This window comes from Pituophis catenifer, unplaced genomic scaffold, assembly GCF_029215685.1.
Source record: "Pituophis catenifer annectens isolate HBS135680 unplaced genomic scaffold, rPitCat1.0.hap2 SCAF_7, whole genome shotgun sequence".
Classification (NCBI taxonomy): Eukaryota; Metazoa; Chordata; class Lepidosauria; order Squamata; family Colubridae; genus Pituophis; species Pituophis catenifer.
The window spans coordinates 1,272,334-1,286,889 of record NW_027256887.1 but is presented as its reverse complement, the minus strand read 5'-3'; the positions used below and the strand labels follow the sequence as shown (position 1 = coordinate 1,286,889).

The window sequence follows — 14,556 nt, the reverse complement described above, 5'->3', positions numbered from 1 at the left end:
AACTTATTTTCCAAAAGCACCAAAAGGCAGGACAAGAAACAATGGATGGGAACTAATCAAGGAGAGAAGCAACCTGAAATTAAGGAGAAACTTCCTGACACTGAAGGACAATCAACCAGTGGATTGGCCTCCAGAAGTTGTGGGTGCTCCATCAGAAGAGACTGGACAGCTACCTGCCTGAAAGGGTATAGGATCTCCTGCTTGAGCAGTGTGTTGGACTAGAAGGTCCCTTCAAGCTCTATTCTGATTGATTGATTGATTGATTGATTGATTCTCTTACTGCAAAGTACAAGGAGATGATAATAGTCCCTTCTTTGGTCAACTTCAGGATATAGAACTTTCAGTGAGCTACAATTCCCAATACACCCAGCCCCTGCATGATGAATAGGAAGGAAGGGATGCTGGAAGTTATAGTTTATGAGTGTCTGGAAGCTGTTGGTGTCACCTTTTCTGATCCACCCCTTCGTAATGATTATTTGTGTGGTTTGTTTCCCCCTAAGCCTAGTTTCTGACTTTTCTTAATCATCCCTACAGCTGTCCCGAAGGTGATTTTTCAGGAGGCAACTGGACTTTCTGGTTTTTTCTTTTGAAGACATTTCGCTTCTCATCCAAGAAGCTTCTTCAGCTCCGACTGGATGGTGGGGAATGGACGGATTAATGTCCCTTGCAGACAACTGGCCATTTGCATCCTTTTAGAGGGTCCTTGAAGCACTTGGAGGTTTATCTGTGTCCTCAGCAGGGGTGAAATGCTATCGGTTCGCTCCGGTTCGGGCAAACTAGTAGTGATAAAAGCTACCGGTTTGGGTGAATAGGTAGTAAAAAAATGCTTTAAAAAAGTAAAAAAAAAAAAAAGGTTCTGACGATCACAGCTGTGCCACATGATCATCGGTAACCTTTTTTTTTTTTTTACTTTTTTAAAGCATTTTTTTACTACCTATTTGCCCAAACCGGTAGTAAAAAAGTGCTTTAAAAAAGTAAAAAATAAAAAAGTTGGCCACGCCCACTCAGTCACATGAACCCCCCCACCAAGCCACGTCCACCAAGCCACGCCCAAAGAACCAGTAGGAACAAATTTTACGTTTCACCACTGGTCCTCAGGGATACCTGAGTAGAGCTCCTGGTTCCTGTAGTCTGCAATTTTTTTCTTCTGGAAATCCATTCCTACTTTTGAAGCGAAACGTCTTCAAAAGGAAAAAAAAAAAAGCACCTTTGGGACAACCGTGACCTGGAGGACGGAGAATCTCTACAGACTTTTATCTTCTGCAGCCGCTCACTTCTGTTTGGTCCTCTTTTCCTCTTCTCTTCTCAGGACCGTTCCGCCTGCTACAACGACTGCCTCTTCTCCTCCGTCAGGAACAACCGAAGCCTGACTTACGATTTTGGCCGCCTGAGCCGGGTGGGCTCCTTAATGAACGGGCCGAGCTTCACCGCCAGAGGCACGAAATTCTTCCATTTCTTCAACATCAGCCTCTGCGGCTCCCAAGTAAGCACCTGCCTGCCCAAGATCTGTCGCAGGCCAAATCCCAGGCAATCTTACCTGGTCAGAGCTAGGAGTCGTGTGTCTCCTCTGTTGCAGTGCCTGCCGTTTGTAACCGTCTCCCCTCTGTCACTCAACAGGCCTTGAGCCTTTTAGCATTTAGGAAGGCTCCGGAAACCTAGGTTTCCCCATGGGAGATGAACCTGGCTAACAGAGAAGCCGGTTTTGGGAAGGTGGGAGGCGGGTTTGAAGGATGCTGCGGTTATGTTGATTTAAGTTTTGGTTCCTACCATGCTGTTCTTTTAATGTCCGATGCCTGGAGTCACGGCCCCGCAGTTTGGGTGGCCGTACGAATCCGAACCTAAACAGACAGATAAATAAAACATGTCATCTTATTGGGATCTCCAGCCGATTGGAGAATGAGTGAAATGAAATAGGGACTGGTTGACTCTTGCCCCTGTTAGGAAGATGTCAATCACACTATCAAGTCTGATCTAGAGAGGGAGGGATGTGGTTGGTCTGGCCATAGATTTGGGATGCAAAAATCAGACAATTACAGAAAAATTTAATTCTCTGCTACCATCTGCAGTTCTGGTTTTCCTTCCTTCCTTCCTCCCTCCCTCCCTCCCTCTCTTTCCTTCCTTCCTTCCTTCCTTCCTCCCTCCCTCCCTCCCTCCCTCCCTCCTTCTTTCTTCCTTCCTTCCTTCCTTCCTTCCTTCCTTCCTTCCTTCCTTCCTTCCTTCCTTTCTTTCTTTCTTTCTTTCTTTCTTTCTTTCTTTCTTTCTTTCTTTCTTTCTCCCAGATCTGGCAGCCATACTATTATCAAATTATCTCCTTTCACTGTTCATCTCACTGTCAACTCATTAAAGTAGCCAGATCATTAAGATGGCTATTAAAACAGCTGCCTCTTTGTACTCTTGAAACCTGAGAAAAGAATGGCTACACTGTATGTACAGAATAACATGAAGTCGTTTTTTAATTAGAGTTTTGAGGTTGTCATTCTATCACAAAATCTTCGCAAATATTGTTTTTGAAATGGACCCTTTTCTGGCAGACATCCAGATGGAAGAAGATCAATGTCCATACAGGGGACATTCCACTCACAAAATGATGTTTTGTATTATTGTCTGAGATCAATCATGAAACTGATCTAGAAGTATTGTTTCTTGTTTTATTGGTCCCATTTGCCCCATCCCATGGCAGCATCTGACATTTTATAGCTCTCTCCTGCTATTTTTACTCAAGTTTGTGATCGTTTATTGCGCTAGATGGCACCCACTGCCTTCTGGTTATTTGGGGGAAAAACTAATACGCCCAGCAGTCACCATTGTCAGTGTCAAAATGAAATCGGAGGAATATGCCATCATTCTGTTTTGTGGCCATTGTTGTACGGTGGCAGAGCAACCTCACACAAAACCTGGCATTATTTGTGCAGGAGGAAGAACAGATCCATTTACGTATATGCAAGACTCGAAAGGTTTATAACTAGCATGCAGATAGGCAATATGGATCAGTGGTTCCATACTGAAGTCCACAGAGCCTTTTTCTCAGGCTATTCATGAAAGTGGCAGTATCCCTTCTTCTAAATCACCCTTAAGTGGCTGGATTGTTATTTAAAAGTCAAATTACAGCTCATTGTCCTGTGCAAGAAAGCAACATGATTCCTTTCTTTCTTTCTTTCTTTCTTTCTTTCTTTCTTTCTTTCTTTCTTTCTTTCTTTCTTTCTTTCTTTCTTTCTTTCTTTCTCTCTCTCTCTCTCTCTCTCTCTCTCTCTCTCTCTCTTTCTTTCTTTCTTCCTTTCTTTCTCTTCCTTCCTTCCTTTCTCTCTCTCTCTCTTTTCTCTTTCTCCCTTCCTTCCTTCCTTCCTTCCCTCCTTCTTTCTTTCTTTGTTTCTTTCCTTCCCTCCCCCTCTCCTCCTCCTCCTTTTCCTCCTGCTCCTCCTCCTCTTCCTCCTCTTCCCCCCAATGCAGAGGCCAATCTCCTTTCTCTCTCTCTCTCTCCCTCTCTCTCTTTCTCCCTCCCTCCCTCTTTCTTTCCTTCTTTCTTTCTTTCTTTCCTCCCTCCTTCTCCCCCCCTCCTCTTCTTCCTCCTGTTCTCCCCACTGCAGAGGCCAACCTCCTCTCCCCCCCCTCTCTCTCTCTCCCTCCCTCCTTCCCTCCCCCCCTCCTCTCTCTCCTCCTCCTAGTTGTTTGATTATCTTGAAAGGAATCACCAGGTTCCTTTCACTGTCACGCAACTCCATTTTTTGCGGATGGTTTCCTGAATTTGTCAGCAAACTGGCATGGAATTGTAGAAGCCTCTGACTGTGGTTTGACCTACGTTAAGAAGTTTGCCATGCTCATCAATAAACAAATCGCCCTTTTCCCCTTTCAACTTCCACAGGGAGAAAAGAGAGCCATCTGTGCAGACAACATAACGGATATCACCCTTAAGGATATGGTGGCCGAGTCAGAAGATTATTCCAACGTCGTGCGGGCGTTTGTCTGCCAGTCGACCATCATCCCTCCGGACAGCAAGGGCTTCCGCACAGCTCTGGCCCTCCAGTCAACCAGCCTGGCCGACGTGTTCCTGGGTAATCTTCTCCTTGTGGCGATGCAAGAATGGACAGCAGTAAAGCTGAGGCTTTAGAGGGGGAATAGGAGGTCATGGACTTCACCCAACAGAGCTCTGATACTTAGAAATAGGATGGTTTTGATGGGCAATTTTTGCAAGTCTAAAGACAGGCGTCAGGGGATGTCCGCATCATCTGTCAAGGGTGGTCTTGGTAGAGGAGAATATTTGTAGTTCTGGGTTTAATTATGGGGTCCTTGGTGCTCTCTGGGCTTGGCAGTTTTCTTGCAGATGTTTCACTACCCAGCTAGGTAACATCATCAGTGCTAGAAGAGAGGGGGGAGGAGGAGAAGAGGGAGAGGAAGGAGGAGGAAGAAGAGGAGGAGGAGGAGGACTATGGGGTCCTTGGTGCTCTTTGATCTTGATGGTTTCCTTGCAGACGTTTCATGACCCAACTAGGGAACATCATCAGTGCTAGAAGGGAGAGGGGTTTGCAGAGAGGAGGAGGAGGAGGAGGAGGAGGAGGAGGAGGAGGAGGAGGAGGAGGAGGACTGAAGGGTCCTTGATGCTCTCTGATTTTGGTGGTTTTCTTACAGATGTTTCATGACCCAACTAAGTAACATCATGAGTGCCAGTAGGCTATTTATTTATTTATTTGTTTGTTTTAATTTGTATACCGCCCTTCTCCGGCAGGACTCAGGGCGGTGAACAGCCAAAATAAAACAGAACATACAAAATTTAAAAACAGTTTTAAAATAATTAAATATTTTTGGCCACAATTTAAAATAACCCAATTAAAATCAATTAAATTTAACCAAAACTGTGAGATCAAGCCAGCCCGGCTAGGTGAAATAAATAAGTTTTCAGGGCTATGGGGTTTCCTCTCATTTTAGAATAGAATATAAACTAGAATATAAAATGTCCACTAGAATATTAAATGAGAGCAAACTTCACTCCCTAGTAGCGCTGATGATGTCACCTAGGTTGGTAATGAAACATCCGCAAGAAAACAACCAAGCTCAGAGAGCACCAGGGACCCCTCAAGGTTTGGCCTTAGACCAACTTGCATTGTAACAAATCAAATCTGCCCGATAACATTTTGTGGAATATATAGTCTTTTTCCCAACCGCCTATAAATTCTTTCAGAAATGGTTTCCTTTTCTTCTCTGCAGGAGCAACTGTTGAAAGCACCCTGGGAAATGTTAATATTAAGCCGGAAATGTTTGCACCATCTGAAACAAAGCTGCCTGATGTTCATTTTTATTACAAGTAAGTAGAAGAATGAATCGCTTGATTCTTCGTTCTCCTTTGCAATCTGCAGAGGAGGGAATGTGAAAATTCACGAGAAACTGACACTGTCATCAAGGACCAAATTAAATAGTCAGGAGGCACCATAATTTGTTTGGACTGTGGGTGTTATAACCCCCCCGTAATATCATGCTTTCTTTCTTTCTTCTCTCTATGGCTGCGTTCTGTTTGGCATCAAACTAATCAAAGAGAGAAGCAACTTTTCTTTTATTTATTTCATCAAGCAAGTATTAGATAACAGAGATAAATATAAATATGAATACATGAAATGAATACGAATAAAAGGGGACATTAGGACAGGAACGATAGGCAGGCTGGTGCGCTTATGCACGCCCCTTACAGACCTCTTAGGAATGGGGTGAGGTCGACAGTAGACAGTCTAAGGTTAAAGTTTTGGGGGTTTGGGGAAGAAACCACAGAGTCAGGTAGGGCATTCCAGGCATTGACCACTCCTGCTGAAGTTGTGTTTTCTGCAATCAAGTTTGGAGCAGTTTACCTTGACTTTGTATCTATTGTGTGCTCGTGTATTGTTGTGGTTGAAGCTGAAGTAGTCATTGACAGGTAGGACATTGTAGCAGATGATTTTATGTACTACGCTTCAGTCAGACCGTAGGCGGCATAGTTCTAAATTGTCTAAGTCCAAAATTTCAAGTCTGGTGGCACAAGGTATTCTGTTGCGAGTGGAGGAGTGGAGGACTCTTCTCGTGAAATATCTCTGGACTTGTTCGATTGTATTAATGTTCGATAGGCAGTGTGGGTTCCAGACAGATGAGCTGTATTCAAGAATTGGTTTGGCAAAAGTTTTGTATGCCCTAGTTTGCAATTCAATATTACTTGAGAAGAAGCTACGCAAGATTAGGTTAACAACTCTTAATGCTTTTTTGGCAATGCTGTTACAGTGAGCTCTGGCACTTAGATGTTTGAGATGAGTACTCCTAGGTCCTTGACAGAGTGAGGGTCGTCTACGAGGTCGTATCTGCCCAGCTTGTATTTTGGGTTCTGATTTTTTTTGCCAATGTGTAAGAAAGCGCATTTGTTGGTTGAGATTTGGAGTTGCCAGTTGTTTGGCCATTCTGAGACATAGTCAAGGTCTTTCTGTAGGGTAGCAGCATTGTCGGTGGTGTTGAATAGTTGTACATCATCAGCGTTTTACATCATCCGCAAAGAGATGTAAAGGGGTAGAGCTTGACTCAAGAGTATCTTTATTGCCAAATCTTACAGCTGCTAATAAATAGACTTAGAATAACTTTATCGCCACTTTGAATGTGCACTAATCGGCATACATTAAAATGAAACTTCATTGCATTCAGCTCTCAGAGGGTCTCCACTTCCAATATACATTACATAAACATGACTAAATAAATTAATTAATACAAAATTATGCATATACCCACACATATTAATATGACACAGAGAAACAACAGGATGCATACATGTAGATGGCTAGAAAAACGAATCTTGCGAGTTTACCAGACGGATGGATGGCCAAAGGAACAAAGCTGTTACAGAATCTGGTCGTCCTGCTAGAAATACTTCGAAACCTCCTCCCGGAGAGAAGCAACAGGAACAGACTGTGAAGTGGGCATGTGGAGTCATTATTATAAAATATTATAAAAACCGGCAATCACTTCATAAAGCATCCAGCCAAAGCTTCATTTGTAGCTGAGACAAGCATGGGAGAAGACATCGTCTCCCACCCAAAAAAAGAACTTGAAGCTGTCAACATCCCAACCAAAGCAAGCACCTCGTTTTTCACCGCAGGAGGCCGAGAGCTCTGCACCTCTCTGGCTAACACCTGGAATTCTTTTTTCTCCTTTTTTTTTGCCCAGGTCTTCGGGAGCTTCGGCCACTTGTGAAAACGGGCGTGCATCTGTTGTGACGATGAGGTGCAACCCCACAAAACTTGGCCAGGGAGAGATCTCAGTTCCCAGGTATGTGTTAGGACAAGAAACTCGAGCGGAGACCTCTCGGCAGGTGTCCATCCTCCTGGATAATTTCATATGTTTCAGATTCACGTGCCATTCTTTCAGAAGGTTATTGGAAGAAGCACCTGTATGATTGGTATCACCTTCAATTTAAGTGAAATCTGGAGAGCCTCTTGAGTGGGCTTCCTCAACCATTTTGGGCCACGGAGCCTTCTGAAAAATCTGACAATAATCCCTGGGCTTCTTCTGAGAAAAATGTATTTCATTGCCTAAAAATAAAATGCACAAAGGAAACTACTTACTCTCAGTGATCAAAATATTAAAAATAATTCAAATAACATTAGATAGTGAGATATATTCAGGTTACCTGAGTGGTGCGAGGTGGAGCTCTCACCTCACAATCAGGAGGCTGTGAGTTCGTTCCTAGGTAGAGGCAGATATTTCTCTCTCTGGGCACAATGAATATATATCTCCTGAATATAACTCTGCACTGGTGACAGGAAGGGCATCTGGCCAGTAAACACTCAGCTCCATTCAGTTGCCCAGACTCCACCCCACAAGGGATTATGGGGTCATTAAAAGAGGATGATGATATATTCAGGTTACCAAACATTTTTGGAGTCATGCATCAATTACTTTGTTGCCTACATTCAAAACAAGTAGTCCTTGGCCTACGACCGTTTGTTCAGTGATGGTGCTGAATGAATGGTAGTTACAACCAGTCTTTGGAATTCGGGCAGTTCCAGCACCTCTGCAGTCATGCGCTGCATCCCTTAGCAATGGAAATCCCAATTGATGTCCCAGGTTGAGAACTCCTCGTAATGAATGAAAAGCTAAGTTTTAGTGTCTCCGGAGATCTTCAGTCATCCAGGTCATGGTTGTCCCAAAAGTGCTTTTTCAAGAGGCAGCTGCGTTTTCTTGGTCCCCCCCCCCCGCCTCGAAAACGCTATGCTTCTCATTCAAGAGAAGTTACGAACTGAAGAAGCCTCTGGGATGAGAAGTGAAATGTTTTCAAGGGAAAAAAAAAAACCCAAGGAAGTCCACTTGCCTTTTGAAAAAGCACCTTTGGGTCTAAATGTAATGAAGAATGTAATGAAAATAAAAGGCTTCACCTTTTCCCCATCCAGGTTCACCAATGCCTTGAAATCTATCCGCAGAAGCCATCTTAAAAACCTCTGGTCTAGAATATCAGGCTCCTATTCTTCTTCTTCCTAACAAATTTCACTCTTACTCTGTGGGGTTTTGCTTCATTTGTCTGTTCAGCCGGAGAGGCTCTTTTGACGGTGCAGGTTTGTCCTCCGAGCCTGCGGGTTGGTTTATGAGTGTTTCGTTACCAGGCTAAGTAACATCTTCAGCGGAGTTCAGGGAATGTCAATGTCCGTGTTCTTCTGTGTATAAGGGCTTCAGGTGTGGGTGTGTCAAGTGAGGGTCTTGTGCAGGGTCGGGTTTCAAAACCCGTCACGACCGGTTCGCTCATGGGCGCGTGCGCACACTCATCCACATCTGTGACGCTTCTGTGCATGCACAGAAGTGTCCGGGCGGGTGGGCGGAGCCTCCCGCCATCGTCGCTACAGGTTTACCCGATCCGGGGCGAACCAGTAGCAACCCACCACTGGTCTTGTGACGGTCTTGTGACCTTCACTTGAGACACCCACACCTGAAGCCCTTATAAACAGAAGACTTGCACTGGCATCAGTGGTGAAATCCAATTTTTTTTACTACTGGTTCTGTGGGCGTGGCTTGGTGGGTGTGGCTTGGTAGGCATGGCAGGGGAAGGATACTGCAAAACCCCCATTCCCTCCTCACTCCAGGGGGTAGGATATTGCAAAATCTCCATTCCCACCCTACTCTGGGGCCAGCCAGAGGTGGTATTTGCCAGTTCTCCGAACTGCTCAAAATTTCCGCTCCCGGTTCTCCAGAACCTGTCAGAACCTGCTGGATTTCACCCCTGACTGACATCCCTAAACTCCGCTGAAGATGTTTAGTTTAGTTTAGTTTGGATTTATATACCGCCCTACTGCCGAAGGACTCAGGGCGGTGAACAGCCAAAAGATAAAACACATATAATATAAAATTTAAAAAACAATTTAAAACACATTAAATAAATTTGGCCCATACTGATTAAAACACCCTTATTTTAAAAAACAAATTAAAATTAAACAATTAAAAGGAGTTAGGCCAGCCCAGCCTGCTGGAATAAAAAGGTCTTGAGGGCACAGCGGAAGGAGCGCAGATCCGGGATCCTCCGTATCTCCGGGGGGAGCTCATTCCAGATGGTAGGTGCCCCCACAGAGAAGGCTCTCCCCCTGGGGGCCGCCAGTCGACACTGTTTGACCGACGGCACCCTGAGGAGCCCCTCTCTGTGGGAGCGTACTGGCTGGTGAGAGGCTACCGGTGGCAGAAGGCGGTCTCGTAGGTATGTTATTTAGCCTGGTAACGAAATGTTTGGAAACCAATGCACAAGCTTGGAGAACAAACGTTCACCCTCATCCTACACCTGAACTGCAGATGTTCACCACTATTGCAAAGGATCTTCTGAATTTGACGTGCAGTTTAGCGGAGACCAAACGAGACCCCTTTCCTTTGCGTAGTTCCACCAACCTGAACTCTTAACCATGTACAGACTCAACTCCAAACACTGCACTTACGGATTGATGCTCGCAAAAGAGCAGCCTCTGGCATGTCAGAGTCCAAAGAGAAGACCGTGTGATGGAGAATTGAATCCTCGTTGGAGGATGCCCTGAAAGCACGCTGAGTAACGAAGTAGAAGACAGCCCATTAAAGAAGCAGAGTGCTCATAATATATTTATCTTGGACGTAGGAGTTGAACAGACCATAGTTTTGCGTTTTCGGAACATCGTTAATGGCCAACTTGGCAATGGGTGTGGGTTTTTTTTGCAGTTCATGGACTGATGGTGTGACAGGGTGGAAAAACCTCTGTGAGAACCAATTAAGTTAACAATTTTCTCCCTTCTGAATGCATCACTCTAACCCAGCCAGCGTTTCTCCTCCAGTTCTTGTCCTGCAGGTACCTGTGATGGGTGTATGTTCTACTTCTTGTGGGAAAGCGCAGAAGCGTGTCCCATGTGCACCAAGCAGGACTATCACGAGATCGAGGGTGCTTGTAAAAAGGGGCACCAGGTAATTAACCGGTTACATCTTTGGTGGCAGCATCAACACAGGTTGTGTAGTTAGACATTATACTTCCGGTCTTATTAAAAATACTTAATTCTGTTACAAGTTTGGGTAGGGCATGAGGGACCTCAAACATATCGCCAATTACCTTGATCCTTCACTTTTTCCTCCCACGAGAAGAGCTGAAACATAAGATCCTTCAAAATACGAGAATATACTAAGACTTAAAATCAGTACAAAGTACGAAGTACGAAGAGAGGAATAATATGGCAGTTGTTGAAGACGATTGTTTACAAACCATCATTTTGATCACCAGCTGGTTTTATGTAGACCGCTAGGCCTGGGGATAAAAATGGGTGTGGATGAATGCTGATGGGGATATCTTGAATTCAAAAGAAAGGGTGAGAAACCCTCTTAAATGTGGCCATAGAGTCAAGATGTATAAAATAATACATAGATGGTGAAAGGTATTATTTGAATGGAAGATTTAGTCCCAAATGACAAGGACTGTGTCTTCCATCTATGGGGATTTTCAGCCATCCCAACTCATGGTTGTCCCAAAGGTGCTTTTTTTTTCAAAAGGCAACTGGGTTTTCCTTTGTTTTTCTTTTCCTTTGAAGATGTTTTGCTTCTCATCCAAGAAGCTTCTTCAGTTCTGGAGAACTTCTGAAGAACTTCTCCAGAACTGAAGAAGCTTCTTGGATGAGAAGCAAAATGTCTTCAAGGGAAAAACAAAGAAAAACCCAGTTGCCTTTTGAATAAAAAGTACCTTTGGGACAACCATGAGTTGGGATGGCTGAAAATCCCCATAGATGGAAGACAAAGTCCTTGTCATTTGCAAAGCTTCTTACAGAGAATGCTAAGCATTCTCTGGCCAGGCAGAAAAAAGATACCTTCAATAACATGTAGATTAGTTCAACTTCTAGAAGAAATACCTTGAATGTGAGGTCTTGCTTAGAAACATAACAGAGAGGAGTCCATTCAATGTGCTGTACAACGAGGAAGAGAGGAAGGGGGAAAAAACTCTACTAGTTGTATTCCTATCCTGACTATTTACTTACAGTGGAATTATTTGTCCTCAGTGGAAATCATAGATGATGGTTGATTAGATCCTGAAGGTCCTAGGATGTCTCACTTTGATATTAAACTATTAAAATAAAAACCTATCTACAGTACATATCTATAATGTATATGCATTATTTCTTAGGTCTCCTTTAGCTTTCATGGGATTGACTGATTCTGTCATTGCTTCAACATAAGCTCTGAAGAACTGAATGGAATTGCCTCCTAGGAAAAAAATCAAATGTATAAAATTGATTGATTATTGATGGGTTGACTGATTGACTGATTCATTCATTCATTCTCTCTCTCTCTCTTAGGAAACCTTATATGTCTGGAATGAACCCAAGTTATGTATAAAAGGGGTTTCCTTGCCTGAAAAAAAGATTATAATCTGCGAAACGGTGGATTTCTGGCTGAAAGTCGGTGCAGGGGTCGGTGCTTTCACAGGAGTCCTGCTCATTGCCTTAACTTGTTATTTCTGGAAGAAAAATCAGAAGTGAGTCCTAGACGTCCTTTTAAGGAGATATCTAGTTGATTGGCTGATTTTGCAGAGTTAAATCCATCAGTTCAGGATTCTGTCTTTTTCTTGCCATCTAGATCTCTTGTTCTCAGCGGACAGAGTTTCCGGGGTGCCTCTTTTTATCCTTTCCCCCCAAATTACAAAGTACAAATAGTACAAATAGTATGTGACAATATATAAAGGTGTCCAACTGTGGCAAATTTAAGACTTGTGGACTTCATCAGGAATTTTGACACACACGAGTTCTGTCTTAACTTTAGGAAGAGATAATAAAGATTCTTTTATTATTTAGTTTAAAAAAAATTAAGAAAATGAAACAAAAACTAGCCATTTCTACACCAACAAACCTATCTAATCGGTAAAACCCAAAATCAAAGTTTCATTTACTCTCCCTCCCTCCGCACCTCGAGCAGAAAGTCCAGAAGCGGTTTCCAAGAAGAAAGAAAAGTAATTGTGGTGTTTGTTTGTTTTTTTAAATTTAATCAAAGCAGTCAGTTTAGCTACAACATTGCTTCTGTCTGTATTGGTTCCCACAGATTGGAGTATAAATATTCAAAACTGGTGATGACGGCCAATTCAAAAGAGTGCGAGCTTCCGGCTGCTGACAGCTGTGCTATCATGGAAGGGGAAGACAATGAAGAGGAAATTGTGTATTCGAATAAACAGTCGTTGCTAGGAAAACTCAAGTCCTTGGCCACCAAGGTAAGCGTGGGAGGGAGAATTTCTGACTGCGGAATTAATACAGCAGAATAAGTTAGTGGGAAATGCAGGTGGATTGCCAAAACAGGTAGTAGAACTCCTCTGACAACCATTTGTTTAGTGACTGTTTGAAGCTGCAACAGCAGCGAAAAATGTGCCTTACGACTGGTTCTCGCCCTTACAACTGTCGCTAAAATGGCAGCATCCCCATCGTTGGGGATCTTCTGGGGGTCACATGATGGCCATTGGGACCTTCTCTGTTGGCTTCCAAGAAGCAAAGTCAATAGAGAAAGTAGGAATTGCTTAATGACTGTGATTAATCTAATAACCGTATTGATTAACTTACCAGCCGTGCCAAAAAGATCATAAAATCTGTCGTGATTCACTTAACAACCATCTCACTTAGCAATGGAAATTCCCGTCTCAATTGTGGCCACCTGTACAGAATATTTCATCAATAAGACTGGTTATTGCATGGGGCCAATTTTGTAGGAACACGTCATCTATGCTCTTTCATTATTATTTCTTACGGTACAAATCTTGTCTCCCTTTCTTCTGTTTTTTCCCTCTTGCTCATTGGTTATTTTTCCCTTTTTAACTTGAAGGAGATGGAACTGTTCCTTCCTGTAAAACTATCGTGTCCCCCATCCCTCTAAACTTCAAAGCAGCTTCCAGAAAATCTTTGGAAAGCTATTTAACATTAGACAATTAAGTATATTCAAAATGGAACGTTTTAACAAGAAATGAGTGAGCGGAATAAAAAGTTTTGCCTGAAAGATAATTGTTTTTCCCCCCAGGTGTAGTAAGTATGCAAACTAGATACAAAATGTAATATGTAGAAACTCAGTCCTCACACACACATAGACACACATTGTTATATGTGAGCTTAGATATTTTTGTTGTATTTTCCCTATTATTAAGAGCTGTGGTAGCACAGTGGTTAGAATGCAGCATTGCAGGCTAATTCTGCCCACTGTCACCGATTGTCACTGGCTCAAGGTTGCCTCAGCCTTCTGTCCATCCGAGGTGGGTCAAATGAGGACCCAGATTGTTGGGGGGCCAGAGGCTGACTCTGTAAACCACTCAGAGAGGGCTGTAAAAGCACATATAAGTCTAAGTGCTATTGCCATTTTGTAGTCTTGCTTTGTAGTACACTACATTAAGGAGGGGCCCTTTGCTCAGTTCTGCTGGCTGGATCAGTGACCACCTTCAATCTTCTTTCTTTTCTGACCTAGGAAAAAGAAGACCGCTTCGAATCTGTCCAGCTGAAATCCTCCAGATCTCAAAATATATGAAGGTTCGGTTTTGCCCGTTGAGCCCAATTTCTATTTCCAGGGGACCAATTCTTCAAACTCGTGCTGGACCACATCGGAGGACTGGCTTCCTGCGTGAGAAACGTTGAGCGATGGACAAAGAAAGCAAAAGAGAAAGAGAAGAAGTAGAAGAACAAGAAGAAGAAGAAGAAGGAAAAAAAAAAAAGAGGAGACACTGCCTTATTGTGAGACTCAGTTGCCAAAAGCAAAGCCAGCCCTTGGCATCCTACAGCTGGCTCAACTCAGGGAAGGAGGAACCATGATGGAGTAGCCCGTTGGGTTGGCTCCGAGGCAGAAAAGCTGCATGGCGTTTCCTTAAAATATACAGTAGCAAGAAACAGACAGTTTCCTGCCCTCCCTGCTCCCTCGGTTCCCATCCTCCGTTCCAGAACATTGCTTCACTCTGTCCTGGGAGAGAAGGTCCTACCTGACGCCAGGTGGAGATCTACCTGCGCGTTGCTCTGGCATGGCCGATGCTGCTTCAAGCTCCCTGCTGTCGCCCACATGAAACTGCTTGAGTCTTCGAATGTCACCACCAGGCTCCCCCCCCCCCATGAGCCGTGGGTT

The 14,556-nt window shown here is 43.7% G+C and overlaps 1 protein-coding gene across 1 annotated transcript in view; it reads left to right on the top strand.

Annotated features, from left to right (window-relative positions):
- ELAPOR2 (endosome-lysosome associated apoptosis and autophagy regulator family member 2) overlaps positions 1 to 14,314 on the top strand; it is a 37,553-nt gene extending 23,239 nt beyond the window's left edge. The window contains exons 14-21 of the mRNA XM_070946866.1: positions 1,310 to 1,483; positions 3,860 to 4,049; positions 5,200 to 5,296; positions 7,165 to 7,266; positions 10,275 to 10,401; positions 11,775 to 11,953; positions 12,514 to 12,679; positions 13,912 to 14,314. Coding sequence (XP_070802967.1) covers positions 1,310 to 1,483; positions 3,860 to 4,049; positions 5,200 to 5,296; positions 7,165 to 7,266; positions 10,275 to 10,401; positions 11,775 to 11,953; positions 12,514 to 12,679; positions 13,912 to 13,971 — 1,095 coding nt within the window. The 3' untranslated portion in view covers positions 13,972 to 14,314. The remainder of the gene's footprint in view (positions 1 to 1,309; positions 1,484 to 3,859; positions 4,050 to 5,199; positions 5,297 to 7,164; positions 7,267 to 10,274; positions 10,402 to 11,774; positions 11,954 to 12,513; positions 12,680 to 13,911) is intronic.
- The last annotated feature ends 242 nt before the right edge of the window (positions 14,315 to 14,556 follow it).